The sequence below is a fragment of the Macrobrachium nipponense genome, chromosome 19 (assembly GCF_015104395.2).
Source record: "Macrobrachium nipponense isolate FS-2020 chromosome 19, ASM1510439v2, whole genome shotgun sequence".
In the NCBI taxonomy this organism is placed as follows: Eukaryota; Metazoa; Arthropoda; class Malacostraca; order Decapoda; family Palaemonidae; genus Macrobrachium; species Macrobrachium nipponense.
In genome coordinates, this window is record NC_061088.1 from 51,943,457 (window position 1) to 51,961,588 (window position 18,132).

The following is an 18,132-nucleotide window of genomic DNA, read 5'->3' on the forward strand; positions in this document are numbered from 1 at the left end:
CTTTGAATGACGACGACGGGAACTCGTCGCCCGCCAAGTTGGCAAAAGACAACGCCCCTGGTACTCTCGACTGGCGGCGATTCATATGGTAGCCCGGAGGAGGAGGGGCTGCTGGGGAAAATGAAATCGTCCAGAAGGTCCTGACAGCTGTAACTGTAGACGTGTTTCTTGCGTCGAAAGTTCAGGTCAAGAGTGGAGGGTCTCTTGGGACCCATAAAGTGTATTTTTTCGTCGCTGACATTTGCCCTGTCGCAATGTGATTCTGAAAACCCGTACATCTGGCTATTCATGGGAGAAGAGTCTGCAGAAGCAACGCCGCTCATCTTTTGAACTTCGGCAGCTATTTTCGAACTGCTGTTCTGTAAGCACTGACGGACTTGCCGACTCACTTCAGAAGCAACTAATTCCGGTATCATATGTAAGTTGTCGGCTAAGGACTGTTCAATTGCCTGTCTCAACAAAGCAGTTGAACATGAAGGGGAGGGAATCTTGGGAGGGACCTCCAGTGACAGATGATACGGCAGCTGTTGACTCTGCTGGTGATAAGGCAGGTGGTAATGGTGATTGTGTTCTGTCGTCAGCACATGCTCGGTACTCTCGTCAGTAGAAAAATAAGCAGAATCTCTGTTCCGGTCATGTCTTTGAACTGGGGGCGGATCTGGAACGGCGTAGCTGTCTTGCACCTGAAAATCCTGACCGAAAAATACATTCTGAGCGAAAGGGGAAAACGATGAGTCATCAGCTGGTCGATGAGTTGGAGGAGTTTCAGTAGGACTTTGTTCAGTAGGACTCTGGCAAGTGGGGGTCAAGGAATAGATATCCTTGAACATTGTGCTACTGTAGGAAGGTGTCAAGGCCAAGTGTGGAGAGGATGTGAAAGGCTGAGCATATATAGGAGAGGGAGGAGCAGAGAGGTCGTTTTCCCTTAGCCCTTCTTTTCCTTCATCCTGAGAACTTGTGTCATCCTCAGGAAGAGGAATAGTTAAAGGAGACACCTTGGCACCTCTGCGTCGGCGTGCAATATTATTGATGACACTGCCGTTGCTGCTGTTTTCCCCCAGGTGCTGGTGTTTCACGGGAGGTCTAGGTGTCGGCGATGGCACACCTGGGGTAAAGGGTAAAGGCGAGCAAGGGAGAGACCGGAAGCCACGACACCTACGAGGATATGGTGATGGATGACGAGGAGGTGATAGAGGTCCTTCGCCATCAAAGACACTATTATCCTCCGGTAGTGTTAACAAAGTTGAAGTTTGAGCAACGCGGTTATTCCACCTGGACATCCTCCTGTGCTGTAGCTCTTGCTGCGCAATGAATCCACCATCACCTGGCACACAATAATCTTTGCTTACATCGGGACAGGGGCTACTCGGTTCCTTGGGATGCAAGTCTTCGTAGATGTGTTCTTCAGAATCAAAACCATGTTGCCATGGGGAAGGGCACTCGTCTTTCACATTGCTGGGAGCATCTGTCAATTCACAAGCATCGGAAGCCACACTAACATTGTCCCCGTCAATGCTGTTATTATTGGTGGTGCAATTTTCTTCCGTCGGCTCGATTTCCTCTGGCAATAGGTCCCACACGACACACATAGATCTGGGAGGGGTGGTTGGGCGTCTGGACTCTAACTTTGAATCCAAAGAATGACCTAATCTGTTAAGGATAAGATCAGGCTGCGGGAGACCCTCCTTTCCATCTAGGTAGTAAGTTGGAACGAACTTTTTACTTAGTCGTACGGTGGACGACACAGCGCGGAAAGATTTCATGAAAAGATCCGAGGCCCTTCGCGCAAAACTTGTACGTGGCGTAGGAGAAGCAGGAACGCTGTCAGTGGCCATGCTGCTCTCCGCGTCTGTTTCGCCATCGGTAGGGGCGCAAACTGGGCCCCGGTGGCGTTTTCGCTCCATTAAATATCGTCTGGTCGGAATGTAACTACCAAAATCACTAGAATCATCATCGGTATCAAACACTTTGTTATTAACCTGCCACGTTTCGCGCCGTCGTCTCTGGTTAAGATGGCGCGACGGAGACGGAGGAGGAAGAGTCATTTCTTTCGGAAATTTCCTCTCGTCTAATATCTTCCCAACGGCATTTCTAAGCACAGCTCTGGAATTACGTCTCCGCCGACGCAGCGGATAAAGGGCCTCGTTCTCGAACTCTGTGTCACTGATGGCCCTGGAACGGGGGCCCGAAAACAGGGGGAGCGTCAACACAGGGCTTGGGGGTTCGGCCTCATCCCATGACCCACTGGCAGTTAATGACCTGGGCCTTTCCAGACTACTTGACCTTTCCAGTGGGGATAAAGGACGAGGTTGCGGCGGTGACCAATGGCCCGACCTCCTCAATGAAACGCCAACTGCCTTTCCAGACAACTCTAGGGACGAATCCTGCACACCCCGCCCGTTTCCAACACTCCCCACATTGATACTGGAGTCACCTTCGGGCCCACTGCTCCTCTTACCCCCATTGAAGATACCAAGAAATCCGAGCCTAGGCATGGTGCCCCAATATCCTTGCAGTAGCCTCGGGGTATTTTCTACAACGTTCCCAATCTACACTTGGGATACCTTACACCCACTCGACAAAAATCCCCTTTCCCCTCCACCTCACAGGAGCCTTCCCCGCCGAAGGTATCCTTAGCTTGAGCCAACTTTCCAAGACTCGCAAGCGAAATCAGAGGTCAAGTCTCACTTATTATTAGACAATAAACACACATCTAAAATGGACACTGAGCCTCGATGTTCGTCATTTCAAAGCCTCTTGTGGACTGACACTAGTCACACAAGTGTCGACTGCTTTGCGGTCAACTCCTGAAGAAATCCTTACCAATGTATCAAACTCTTAATTCTTTGTTTGTTTAAACAGCGTCTGTTCCCAGAAGGTTTCGTCCCCTGGGAAAAACCTCTCTAAACTGCACAAAGGAGCAAGATACAACGTCGGATATTACTTCTAAGTGAGAACACGACGAGAATCTGAAACTGAATGCTTAGAGAGAGAAAATGCTGAAGGAAATAGCACAAAACACAAGCGAAACACGAGTGAAACTAAGAGAGTGTGAGTGTGATTGTTCCGCGTACGGGAGTCCACGGTGGTGCGTCCTTACCGCAGGTAAACTGACTCCGGCACAAAGGTTGCCAAACCGAACACAATATATCAAACGATACCATTCTTCCCTCATTAATAAAGAGCTGCAAGATAGGAAATGTCGAAGGCAATAAGGAGTTCATCTGCAAACAACCACTAGGGACATGTCAAAGACAAAGAAATATCATTTTAGAGCTGCACGGTATCCCATTTCCCTAACATAAAAAAGGAAGCCACAAAGACTAAGCCTGCTTATCGGCCTTATGGAAAAAGGGTATAACGTGACTGACGCACAATCTGATTTCGAATCAAATCTTCGGATATTTCCATTCTGACTGACATTCGAAACCACTCGCGCTAAACCATCTAAACTGCACGATAGTGGATAAATTGCTTAGGTTAAAAAAAAAGGCACAATTAAGATCCACAGGGGGAAATCATACATCGAGACTTACGAATGGTCTCACCCCCGAGGGCTGAGGATTACCTCTTCGAGGCCTTTCTGTTCTGATGGTAAATATTCTAACAGCAATAATCTCTCTCTCTCTCTCTCTCTCTCTCTCTCTCCTCTCTCTCTCTCTCTCTCTCTCTCTCTCTCTCTCCTTCCTTTGGTTCGACAAATGTATACGGAGTTTAATGAAAACGCTCCCAGGTCACAGTCCCTAAGGTTAGGGATCGAACGTCGTCCCTCAATATATGAGCTGATAGTACCTGCCGGTAAGATTAGAAAGATTCGTTTCGTTTCACTAATTAAGAGTACCATTGCGAAGGCACCGTTAAGCAAAAAAAATTTTTGGCCCCATCTGTCAATCACAAAGAAATTTAAACTTATAACCTCAAATCACCAGAATACTAAAGTTTCAAACGTAAAACTGTGACAAATTGGAAATGGAATACTGCACTGTAATGATTTTAAATTGCCTACTAACAATATCCTATGATGTCACATAAAATAAAATAATTACCAATCTTCAAGAAATATGATTTTTGAGGCAACTGCGATTTAATTTCGGCATCGTGAAACGAAACATGAAGCGAAAGGAGAAAACAAACACAAACCACTCGATGTTAAAATGAAAATAATTACGAAAATATACTTTGTATATAACATACGTACCCTCGTCATTCTAGGAAAAAGAGAATCTCAAAACAGTCGTATCTATTGAAACGCAAGGTGTGACACTACGAAGTTTAATTATTACTATATAACAACAATCACACGACCATTATACGATTTACAAAATTATCTCATCACATGGCCATTATACCATTTACAAAATTCTGTCTCTCCAAACACAAGCAAATGTCACACTTGTTTTTGACTCAAGCATTAACTCTTCCCACAAAGTCGGAAGAAAAGATGCATTTCCATACATGACGTTATAATAAAAATATAAAGTTGAACCTTTAATAAACACACACAATGAAGGCGTATTTCCTTTTGAGCTCACTGTAAAGGTGTCCTAAATCATCCTAAATTCTCCTTAACATGTTGTGACCTATCAACACAAACCTAACCGATGCATGGGAAGGTGCAGACAAAATGAAATGTCATGTCTTTAGTGCGCAGCAAAGGAGGCCAAGAACAGCTGACAAAACTAGGGGAAGTGCGAGTTAACGATTAAAATCCGCTCAAGAGTGGAATAACCCCTTAACCAATGCACAAGATATCTGAAGAGATGATGGCACGCCGCCCCATATAGGGCAAGGATGTAAGCTGGTGATCATATCAAATATCGGAACTTCAGTAAGTATTTTGATTATCTATGACAGCGATGCAAAACTGAATATTGTGGTAAACGACTAAAATATAGCAGTGCCGACTTTTTAGACTAAAGGGTAAGATATCCGGAAAAGAAAAATACTTGAAGCCTGACAATCTGCAATCGTCTTCTCAGCTTAATATCCCAAGTCGGGATATCTTGTGTCCTTCGTCTGTCCCTTTGCCTCTCGCGTGATCTCGAGCTCTGTCTCAACAGCTTTTCTCGGGATTTCCTTTCTTTCGTGTTCATATCACTTCAATTTCCGTCATCTCTCCATCATTACTCTTAGGCTTTCTTTGACATTTCAGTGAAGTATACTGGGCCCTTTGGGATCAATGAATCAAACAAAGCCACAAAAGCACACTCGTCAGACTAACTTACTAACCAGGCGGTTTCTGGACAAATGTTGACATTCTATGACTATCCGCAGCCACAACACCCCTGAAATCTGTGGCCGGCCTCCCCAAAAATGTTTATAAAATAGGACCATAACATTTTACCACATATTCCAAATTTAAAGATGACCAGCGGCACAGGTGCAGAAAAGCCGGTAATAAAACAGCATAAGCTTTTGTTATACTCTTGTTTGAGTCTCGTATAATGCGAAAAGCGCATTAATTCAAGTACAAGTTATACAAAATATCTTATTCATCATTGCATATAAGAACAATATACTAAATAAGTCTGTTCACATTACATAAAAATAGCTTTTTATTTTATGGAATATTAAAATATTTAAAGACCAACTTCTTAAAAAGAAAAGAAACAGTAACTAAATAAAAAGGAAAAAAGCCTAAATACATATGACACGATCCTGGGAGCTTAAAGTCCGTATTAAGGGTATGAATTTCCAACTCGGGTTACAGAAAATCCCTACACATTTGCTAACCCCTCCCGATACAACACAGGAACAGCTAAGCGAACTTGGGAGGAAAATGGCAACTCAAAGTAACAGTATTAGCGTATGCAATAACAAATGTCGTGATCATTTTAAAAAGTATTAGCAGTTAAAAGGCACAGAAGTAACTTACGCGCTTCTTGAAACCTGCCTGTTGACAGTACAAGCAATACTAACAAACAACATTTCACGACTTGATAGTTTCCCACATCACATAAAAATGTATATGAAAATACACGCGCCAATACACCCACACTGCATTAGTTATGCCAAAACAAATCAATGTACACACATGCATTATGTACAAACATTAATGCACATGGTAGGTAAACACAAGACACTTGTATATAAACATTTACACTGAATACAAATACACACAAACATAGAGTGTATAAATAGGGTATAAACAGTCGAATATGCGTGCAGAATTGTACTTCAATCATACCTACTGACGCTTTCCTACAACGAAATGTGAAAGAAGTAACTGCATTAAAGACAATGAAAAGGTAACACTATTTCAAAAGGCAGAAGTGCAAACGCCTCTGCCCGATTTCCCCAACATTCTTTTCAAACGAACGAAGTGATTTTGAACGAAACGGGGTAACGAACGAGGAATGCCGACGAGTTACTTACTTGGTGGGAAAGGGGCGTTTCCGATGAAGAAATAGGTGTGCGAAAAGTAATAGATCAAGATGAGACAAGTGGTCAGCACGGAAAGAGGATGAAGCATCCTCAACTACATGGCCTCCCAGAAGAACACACCCAGCCTCTGCAAACACCTCCAGTAAGACGCAACTTCACCACCAATTCCTCACAGAGGCAATAACAATAACAGTCGCGTCTACCGACTCCCACGCCAGGCTGCGTGAATCCCAAACCTCCTGTTACTTCCAACAACGGCGCCAGTTACACAAACTTGCATCGAAGCTTCGATCACCGGCCCCTACCCAAACAACCCCACTCCCTTTCCACACACTCTCCCATACCTAAACCTGAGAGACAGGTTCATAAAGCTCCCTTAAAAACCTGATGAAGTGGAAATGCCTGATGTACCAGAAATGAAATGTCTCTTCAATGACAACAGGAGCCCACTAGTCAGCCTCATACTTTCAACATTCTTATACTGAACCCTTCCGGACAACCAAACTGTACATACAGGGTTAATAAATACGAATAACCAATATTAAAAACATAACAAAAAAAAGACGGTATATAAGCTCATCTAATAAACCTCACACAATGAATGTATGTATGTACCGAGAAATATTAACACACAAATAACGTTTGAAATACAATTCATCATAACTTGGGAATAACTCAAACCAAGATATAATTAATACACAGGATTATCTACCTCTTTATCATCCACTAAATACAAAGAACTGGCTAAACCTCGGGCATCTCAACCTCCAATGTTATTCTGCCAATGAAATATTAATAGCAATAAGCTTGCCTGGATATTTACCACGGCGTGAAATACAACAGTTGCATTGCATACACAAATGTTTATTCTACCTAATAAACATGAATAAAACGACAAAGAACGCAGCTAAAAATCTGTGTGGGCGTTTATGAGCGAGTTTAGGCGACAGAAGATTTCCCTGTTGTAAACAAAAGGGCCTTTTCTTCTTATTCCCATTCAGAACTGTAACATAAGAGGAAGAGAGATCCGGCCGAAGGAGCACACGCACGCATACTTACACGTGCAACAACAGTCTCTCAAACTGGTTTTGCATAACATTTCGCGTATCTGTTCTCCCGCGACACTTGACGCACCACGGATACCTTTATACCATCGTCACTACCAATCGAATGTTATCTGGCAACACAAAAGTGATGTCTGTCCAACATCAAAACAAACAATAAAACAGGTAACGTGACTCCACAACACATTAACGCACGTACACACGGACACAAATTTATACATACACAGTTGAATATACAATATCTCCCTAGAAAAGCTACAATGGCTTATAGTATAAGATCGAAAATGTCCATAGAATGAATGATGACAGCAGGGTTACGTCATTCGTAGTGGAAGGCTGTTAAGTAGCTGAAAGCTGCAATTCATTACAGAACGAGTGAACGGAAGAATGTGCCCGTGCGAGAAGGCGTCTGAGAAAGCAAAAAATAGGGTGAAGACGTCAGGATAAACACTCGGCATCTCTGCAGCACAAAACTCGAACACTTCATAACCAATTCTGTCCCGTGATACTGAACTGACCTACTAGTAAATCTAGACCAACTAGACGAGAATCAAGAAACGCGCACCTCACGATAGAGTCAATTATTCTTAGTCACACAACAAGCCCACTACCCAATATAAAAGCAAATTTAACTTTAAACGATTGCAGCAACTAAAAACATGAGAGGGAGGCCTCAACAGAACGTGAGATTTATCCGGACACAACAAAGATGAACCGAAGATAACATAGAAACTAATGTACCGAAATACAATCATATAAGTAATCTGAGACCCTATGTATTAAAACAAATATGATATTGACAATAAAACAACAATGCCCAACAAACGCTACTCCATCCATATGATCACTCACATACGTATGTAAATTAACGTGTAAAATTACTATTAACATTTATTATATGTTCTATTATTATTACAACGAATATGACGCTTTTTTTTTTGCAGCAGCAGATGCTAATAATTCTAGTGCAGAGCAAAATTTACATCTTCCTCTAATCTCGTCAACAAGTTTGGGAAGTTCACATTCAGATTAAATTTCTGTAAAAATTAAAATCTAGAGAGAAGCTCGCTTTTCATTTTTCATTCTCTCTATCTCCAATTGATCAGAAGGAAAAATACGTTATACGGATGAATATGGAACGCAGCAATATTTCTATAACATTACATGTCATTAGCTTTCTTCGTGTTATAACGTGACTCTGATTTATCTGCTGGTTTTTATGCCCCTTGCAATACTGGGAAGTGGAGGGTCAATTTTCACTGGTGAAGGGGCTGGGGACCATCTCACTCAGACAACACAGTCTTTGGACACATGTTTTCAAGGGAAAACCTCGAAGACATTTTCAAGCTTTGAACCTGAAAGACTACGTGAATTCAGCCAGTTCCAACGGTATTCAATGAGAGAGAGAGAGAGAGAGAGAGAGAGAGAGAGAGAGAGAGAGAGAGAGAGAGAGAAGCAGCAACGACGGCTCCTAAGGTCACCTACGCCCGTAGACGCGTCATCCGATACATGAAGACCACCACCATTACCGCATAAGAAAAAAAAATAACAGGAAACTCTCGACTTCAAAATGGAAGCCGTAACCAGCTCCACGACCAAGGCTATTTCACCGTATTTTAATGAACAGAAACGAAAAGTGATTAAGTCTTCCATTTACAACTAGACTACTGACACGTCCCAAGGACCTTTCACAGCATTTCAACCAGGTATCCCATAATAGAAAAGCCAAGAAACCTTCCAAGAATACTTCAGAGTAAATCTGCACACTAGAAACAAAAAAGAAATTACAAAATGTTAAAAGGGCATTTCACAAACCTAAAAGAAGAGAGAGAGAGAGAGAGAGAGAGAGAGAGAGAGAGAGAGAGAGAGAGAGAGAGAGAGAGATTGATAATGCTCCAATACCCAAGCTAAATGAAACAAACATAACTCAAACAAACGCAGGCAATGATCCTTTAATTATCGCTTAATGAAACCTATTTCCAGTCACCTACATCCCCCCACCCCCCCCCCCCCCCCCCCAGCCACACCCACTTCCCTCGTGTCCCTCCAGCGACTTCCCGAGTCCATTGGGTAGGCTCGTTTCTACCGCCATCCCTTCCCGACCATTCCTTCTGCCAAGTATTGTGCGAGAGCTCTATTCCCCTCAGTAATCTTGTCAACAAAACTAATCTAGTTAAGAGGAGTCCCCCAAGGGATGCAAATGGCTCTAAAGGGCGAGAGAAGCCATTGCTCAAGGCTAAAGTGAAGAGGAGTCACTTGTCGGCGCACTGCTAATGGCAGACATTCACCTGAAGTGCAATTCCCTGTTAACCATTATATTCCAGTTCCAGACTTTTCAGCGATGGGTACTCCCCTCATTCCGACATTGAAAAAGAGAGCAATCACACCATGAAGAAATGTGACAAACTGCCAGCCCGAATAATCCACGAAACATCATTTATTCAACGACGGAAGCATCACTATTTGTTAAATCTTAGTAAATCAACAAACAATAATTGGCAGACTAACGTAAAAACGTAAGAAAAACGAAAAAGGACACTTGCAGGTGGAGGCTCTGCTCCACCAAGATACCGAATAAGTTGTGATGGAGGCGAGAAACCAACGAACAAAAGAAACTAACGGAATTCACGTTAATATTCGTGTCGCTGGACAGACAGGGCAGATATCCAGCCGTAGAGAGCCTGGAAGCTCTTACGCAAGCGACGACCGCAGCCGGGATAATTTTTCACATTAATGATATGGTTCCTCAAATTACCTACATTATGATACGCAGCGTCCAAAAATGGTACTCCATCACAGTGTCGTCATCATCATCACAAGCCGTCAGGGTATTTTCATCAGTAGGGGTAAAAAATCCAATTCTACCATGATATAAATGAAGGTGTCCAGGCTTCGTTTCAACTTGTTTAAAAGGTTCTAAGAATACCAAACAACTAATTAGTTTGCAATCACTTGAGTACTTCTTAAAACTTAAACGCAAAGAAACATAAGTGACGACCTTAGGGTTAAAGACGTGAACTCACGGAAGAAAAAATGAACCATTAAAATCAAGGTTTTATGAATAATATAGGGTCCTACTTACGAATGAAGAAGGCCTTAAGCTTTTGTATTAAAAAATAAACGAAGAGTCTTTATAACCCTTTTACACCTCTGATTTCCACTCATACATTGCAATAACCGCCTCACACAACAGAGATTTTTTTAACTTATTTCGTTAATGATGTCGCAGAATGTACACAAGAACACACATTTTCTGTTGATGTAATAATAGGCAGGTAAATAAAATTTTGGCTATCAAATATCGTCATTGCTGGATAATATTCAATTATATAAGATGAAGGAAGGAACATGATGTGATGAGGCAACATCCCCGGTGTAATAGGATACAACAAAATCGATCCCCATATCTTCGAGGTATCTTATTTCTATAAAGGGGTCCTTGCGACACAAGACGAAACAAATTCGGTCCAACGGATGTGGATGTTCGAAGTATGACGTCAAGTAGGTTATGTCACAGCTTGGTGGCCATGAAAAGGCCATGAGAGAGAGAGAGAGAGAGAGAGAGAGAGAGAGAGAGAGAGAGAGAGAGAGAGAGAGAAATCAACATGTGTTTATTTTAACATGTATCAAGGATAAAGGTTCAAATAGGAAAACATAATATTCCCGCGACAATACCACTGACAGTTAATGGAAATGACACATAAGCATCGAGAATGATGCTGACTCATCTTTCCTATCGTACAGATATCAAAATGCATTCAGTGAAATAACTAAATTAACTATATACCAGTATCCTCTTACTTCACTTACCCGATAATAGCGTTAATAACTAATGAGTACAGCGATAGTCCAAGCGCTCAGATCCTGACATTTATAAATTACTACAATGAAAAAAAAAAAAGTGTAACACAAATAACTGCAAATACGAAAAATTGTTTTCTATAATAAAGGCCCTTGAAGTCACATGAGCATGTGTGAAAAACTAAGTTGGAAATCATAGACATGAATTTCATGAAGGTTTTGCTTATATTACCATGCGAACTTAAGTTGAGAGAGAGAGAGAGAGAGACCTTACCTTACAGACCTTACATCTTGTTCGGGTTGCCCCAGGTCCCTCAGTGTGAGGCACCTCTAATGTCTACCAGAGAGTTGCTAGTACATCTTCCGGTATATTTTGCACTCTTCCAATCTTGGAGGTATCTGGATGCAGTTTAGATATTTGTCGAGCTTATTCTTAAACACATCTACGCTCACTCCTGATATATTCCTCAGATGAGCTGGCAACGCATTGAATAGACGCTGCATTATCGATGCTGGTGCGTAGTGGATTAATGTCCTGTGTGCTTTCCTTATTTTTCCTGGTATAGTTTTGGGCACTATTAATCTACCTCTGCTTGCTCTTTCTGATATTTTTAGTTCCATGATATTTTCTGCTATTCCTTCTATCTGTTTCCATGCCTGAATTATCATGTAGCGTTCTCTTCTCCTTTCTAGACTATATAATTTTAAGAATTGTAGTCTTTCCCAGTAGTCTAGGTCCTTAACTTCTTCTATTCTAGCTGTAAAGGACCTTTGTACACTCTCTATTTGTGCAATATCCTTTTGATAGTGTGGGTACCATATCATATTGCAATATTCAAGTGGACTACGAACATATGTTTTATAAAGCATAATCATGTGTTCAGCTTTTCTTGTTTTGAAGTGCCGTAACAACATTCCCATTTTTGCTTTACATTTTGCCAACAGAGTTGCTATTTGATCATTGCATAACATGTTCCTATTCATCATCACACCAGGTCTTTAACTGCTTCCTTATTTGTGATGGTCTTCATTATTAGGTCCCTTATATGCATATAGCTTTCTTTCTCTGTCTCCATAATTTATTGATTCAAATTTATCAGAGTTAAATACCATCCTATTTACCTCTCCGCCCAATCATATACTTTGTTAAGGTCTCTTTGTAGAGCGTTCCTATCTTCATCACAAGTAATTTTTCTCTACTTATTCTTGTGTCATCTGCGAAACTACTCACTACCGAATCCTTCACATTATTGTCTATGTCTTCAATCATAATAACAAACAGTATTGCAGCTAACACCGTACCTTGCGGCACACCGGATATTACCTTGACTTCATCCGATTTCTCGTCGTTTGCAATAACTATCTGTTTTCTGTTGTGTAAAAATTCTTTTAACCATCTTCCTACTTTATCCACGATATTGTGTTTTCTAATTTTCTTCGCAATATATTATGGTCTACTTTATCAAAAGCGTTTTGCAAAGTCTAAATAAACCACATCTGTTTTCATTTCCGCTTTTCATATTTTTGAATATGTTCTCACGGTGGACTAACAGTTGGGGTTTTTTGTGTACTTTTTCCGGGTACGAAACCATGTTGTCCTTTATTAAACAAATTATTTTTTATTAAATGTTTCATAATATTTTTCTTCATTACCCTTTCATACACTTTCATAATATGTGATGTTAGACTCACAGGCCTATAATTACTTGCCTCTAGTCTTGATCCACTTTTGAAAGTAGGGGTAATATATGCTAATTTGTGCTCATCATAAATCTTGCCTGTATCTACACTTTGTCTTAATAATATTGCAAGTGGCTTTGCAATAGAATGAAACTACTTTCTTAACAAAATAGCAGGAATTCCATCAGGCCCTGCAGCAGCTCCTTTTTAATTTCATTAATAGCCTGCACAATATCAGCTTCATTAATATCTATGTCAGCTAAATATTCACTATTTTCATCCCTTACTTCTATATCATTATCTTCATTATCTATTCTAGGGGTGAATTCTCTCTTATATCGTTCTGCCAGTATGTTGCAAATTTCCTTTTTTTCATCGTTAATCTCCCTTCATTCTCAGAGGGCCTATTTTCTATTCTTCTTTTATTCATCTTCTTCGCATATGAGTATAATAGTTTGGGGTTTTGCTTGAATTTTAATAGGGTTTTTGGGTTTTTTTTCTTCCAAGTCCCGTTTTTCATTTCTTTTGATTGTATAATCTTTTGTTCTGCATTTTCTATCTTACTTTTTAGTTCTATAACTTTCCATGCATTTTTTTCTTTTGCAAGACCTTTTTTCCACTTTCTGATTTCTGGAACAAGATCTTCTGTCTCTTGGTATGCATGAATGATGTTTACTTTTCTTCTTCGGTATATATTTTTCCTCTATTTTCTCCAATATTTTATATAATATCTCCGTATTTACCCTTATGTCAATCACTTACGAAAATGTTATCCCAATCTTTGTTTAATTCTCATTAATTTCTGACCATTTTATATTTTTACTGTGGAATTGTATTTTCCATATCCTTCCCACTTTTTACATTTCTTGCTTATCTCTATTTTCACTTGCTTTGGAATGAACTGTTAATTCTATGACATTATGGTCTGAAATATTCGCATTATAAACTATTATTTCTTTAACATAATTCATCTCGTCACAAATACTAGGTCTAAAGTATTTTCCTTTTTCTTGTTGGCAGGTGATTTATTTGTTGAATGTTGTATTCTAGTAGCATATCTAATAGCTTTTCAATTGCCTCTTATCTTCTGCACTACTATTACTCTCTTTTTATATATATAAGTCACCACAATCTCCTATTCGTTCTTTCCATTCTACGAAAGGAAAGTTGAAGTCACCAGATAGGAGAATAGTCCAGTCCTTGTGATTTCTAACATATATCATCCAATTTTTTTCAATTATTAAGTCAAACTCTTTAGTATTAGGAGGTCTATATATTACTATGTTCATCAATTTTTCAGATTCAAATTCTACCGCTATTAGTTCACATTCTGAGTTACTATATTTCTCATATATTTTTCCTTGTTTTTTGTCTTTCCCATATATTGTCGGTTCCCCCTTGATTCCTATATTTTTTCTATCTGATCTATAAGTTTGGGAACCCTTTTATTTGATCATCATTCCCAGTCTCTTGGGAATACCAGGTTTTCACTTATATTCATTATATCTATTTTCTTTTCATTTTTGGGTTAGTTCTTCTAAGTACTCTATTTTTCTTTTTGAGTTACTCGTAACTAAACCCTGCGCATTCATCACTATGATTGGTTTGCGTGTTTTCTCCTTCATTTAATACTGGTAGTAATAAGGATTTTCCCATGTCTCTTTCCTGTTTCTGGTATGTTGTTTCTTTTTTTCATTTCCAGAAATTCTGACATTAAAAAATCCAACTTTTCCATAATATTTGATCTTCCCTTCATCATAATTATTCATTTTGTGTCTGAATCTGCAATTTTCTCCGTTTCTGCAATATCCTCTTGCATAATAATACAGTTTTTATTACTCTTGAGTAGAATTTCGGAGCTGATGCTTTGAAATTTTTTGCTGCCACCTCTGCTATCTCATTGGTGGTTTGTTTTCTCTCTTTAACCTGATATTCTTGATTTCTCTCTTTATTTGTTTCTTTCTTATTTTTTGGATTTTATTACTTGGTTGGTTTATTTATTTGATTTATGATTCATGGCTACAGGGTGCATATATTTGCATTTTTTGTCGAACTTACATCCTTTTCCTTCTTTTGGGAGGTTTTTACATATTTTGGATGCAGATCTCTGCAATCATCCCCATATCCATCTAAGTATGCACATTTACCATATTATTTCATAGTTTTGACATATCTTAGGATGTTTGTAGTAACATCTTTCTACCAATCTGCAATTCCCTCTTTTCAAAAGGTTGCAGATTTTGTCTTTCTGTCTATTTTTTTCCTCTTTCCCGTCATTGTATAGATCTGGGTAGAGCCTCTTCGGGATTTGCTTTTCTGTCGTCATATCGTAATTTATTTCTTCGTAGGTATGCTGCTTTATTGCCTCATATGTAGTATCAATGAGTATCTCTGCATCCATACTTTTTATCTTGTTCTTTGTTTTCCTTATTTTTTTCTGTCATTTCATTTTTGTTTACTTCTCTTCCGTTTTGTCCTCTTCTTCTTTTTCTTCTTCTTCTTCCTCTTCTCTTCTTCTTCATCCTCAACTATTTGTACATTCAATCTTGATTTAATAACATTGTCTATCCATGATAGACATGCAACAAAAAATTCTTGTATCTTTTCTCAAATCTTGTATTACCTCAGCACACTGTGGATGGGTCGGAATGTTGCATGCAGCACATTTTTCTGATTAGGTTTTGTGGATTGACTATGCTATACCAAACTTACACAGTTTGCATGCTTTTTGGCATTCTTTTTTTTCTAATAAGCATCAATTAGGATATTCCACATTATTCACCTTATTCATTTTCTTTGTCGGAATATGTTGGTTTATGTATATTTTCTTTATGAGTCTCTTGACCACTTGGATTTTATTTGGAACTTCTTCAATTATTTTCAAGATGTTTTCATTAGATTTGTTCCAGTTTGAAGGATTATATCCTTCTAATATATCTATGAATGCTTTTGTATCTTTTTTGGTTAGTACTGTTTGCTGATTTCATAGTGAGAAATGCCAGTTCCCTTCCTGCTACCTCATCGTATTGCGAATCTGCTAAACACGCCAAATTACGCCACCTCTTCCCGCAGTTGGAACTTACTGCCATCTTGTTCTGATTTATAGTATTACACTTGATAAACTAACTTAGAAGACGCTTTATCCTACTATTTTCACACTAATCTTATCACCGATAGTTCACGAACACTTCTAGATATTTCTCAAATACTAGTCTTATGTTAAACTTGTGATATCTGTTGATTAATCTGACTTGACGCGGGTACGTCTCACCAAGCAAGATGGCTACTTACGAGAGAGAGAGAGAGAGAGAGAGAGAATGAGAGAGAGAGAGAGAGCATCATCATGCAAGTTCATGATGAGTGAAAGCGCGCAACAAACAGCGAGAAACTAACGATGACCATAAAATCGTAAAAGATTATTTACTGCAAATTAAGTCCCCAGGCCCCAAAATAACTAAGCAAAGGTGAACTGCTGGTGGTTCAAGCGTTCCTGCTGGATGAGCGAAATGAATTTCCACACCGATAAACCTTTGAACAGTCTTCAAAATGAATCATCATTACGAAGGCTTGGTCATTTTATTTTTGCTACGTCTATGTCATCTCTAGCTGAAGTTATGTCTCGGGTTGTTGCTATTATTAAAACAGAAGTTCATTTCCACAAAATTAAGAATACAAGGATTATTCATTGAGTGGTCTAAGCCGCTGGAAATAGGGATTGATGCTCCTAGCTGAATGACTGGCTTTCACGGCAATGATTCGACGAAAGCAAACGCCTCCACATAGCAATAATTCAAAGAAGAGCTTTCCACCGCCTCTTCGTGGATTAACGTCCGCAATACGCTACCTTGTCTATTCATCGCAAGAAACCTTTTCTTTGCCGGACATGCGTCGATTCAAGGTAGTTATACATACATACATATACTATATATATATATATATATATATATATATATATAATATATATATATATATATATATATATATATATATAAACACACACACACACACACACTATATATATATATATATATATATATATATATATATATATATATATATATATATAATATTACACTGACTGAAGAAGAGTCCGTCAAAGTAATCTGCTGAATGCTCTTATTTCATGAGATCGTATTTTTCATGTGACCAGAAATACACATGCAGGAGTATGACAGCCTGACGGGTATGGTTACCGCAGATAGCTCTGGTGGTTAACCCAAGAGGAGGTTTGGTTACTGCAGCTTCCATCATACTATTTGCACTCTCTCTCTCTCTCTCTCTCTCTCTCTCTCTCTCTCTCTCTCTCTCTCTCTCTCTCTCTCTCTCTCTTACACAGACACAAACACGCTTAAGGATTATTCAGGGTACAATATACAATCGTGTAAAAAAAAAAAAAAAGAAATATGTAATTGGCCTACAATTAAGACTCGAATCCTTGGATAACTACAGTGAAACGAATCCGAAAACACGGAACGTACATAATTCTCAGTTCTTCTTTTCACTGGATTACACGAAAAAAAAAAAAAGAAAAAAAAAAAAAAAAATCTGCTAATTCCCAATAAAGAGTGAGTGTCTGGCCACCAAGACAAGCAATTTCAGCATTTAAATACCAAAAGGAGGTACCAACACATTTGAGTAGTAGTTTCCATTTTAAACCTTTCAGCCAAGAGGGATAAATAGACAGTTAAAGTTAAAGAATTTAAAGTTATTTTCAAAATAATCCAATTCATTTTCAATTACAAGTCAAACCATTTGGTCATACCGCACTGACTTGGAGCGAGAATGGTACCCGAATCCAACATTTCTCAGTTGCGTCTGGGCTTCGGCTTTATCCGGTGTAAATCTTTTTTATCTTTCATATTTCTGTTATTTGGTGTGACTGAATGATGGGGCTACAAACTGAGTCTTTGTCGAGAGCACCTCATATGATCAATAAATTACAGCGTTCAAGTTTCGAGTTTACACTATTTTATCGGCACTTTTCAACTATCTAACTATTACTGTAGGGGAGATTAGGCTTTCTAATTCCATAGCAAATATATATACAGAATATAAAACGCAATTAATACACCGTATATGAAACTTCACAAACTATTAACTATAAATTAATTTACCCTACACTTTGATTCTGGAAATTAAATATAAATATATAGAAATACATAACTTTATTTCCTTAAATTATAAAATAAAAAAAATGTCTAAC

The 18,132-nt window shown here is 39.1% G+C and overlaps 1 protein-coding gene across 15 annotated transcripts in view; it reads right to left on the minus strand.

Annotated features, from left to right (window-relative positions):
• The window catches only part of LOC135216899 (serine/arginine repetitive matrix protein 2-like), a 622,749-nt gene that overhangs the window by 333,535 nt on the left and 271,082 nt on the right, over positions 1-18,132 (minus strand). For 6 of the 15 annotated variants that reach the window (XR_010314964.1, XR_010314979.1, XR_010314987.1 and 3 more), the window contains exon 1: positions 1-100. This exon is cut by the window's left edge and continues 348 nt beyond it. The exons of 4 other annotated variants lie outside the window; for them this stretch is intronic. Coding sequence is in view for 1 of the 11 variants with exons in the window: in XM_064252445.1 (XP_064108515.1) it covers positions 1-85 (85 nt within the window). In the remaining 10 variants the exon portion in view is untranslated. Of the gene's footprint in view, positions 110-6,375; positions 6,540-18,132 lie in introns of those variants that run through there. 5 more of the 15 variants (XR_010314968.1, XR_010314969.1, XR_010314959.1 and 2 more) reach the window with 5 other exon arrangements.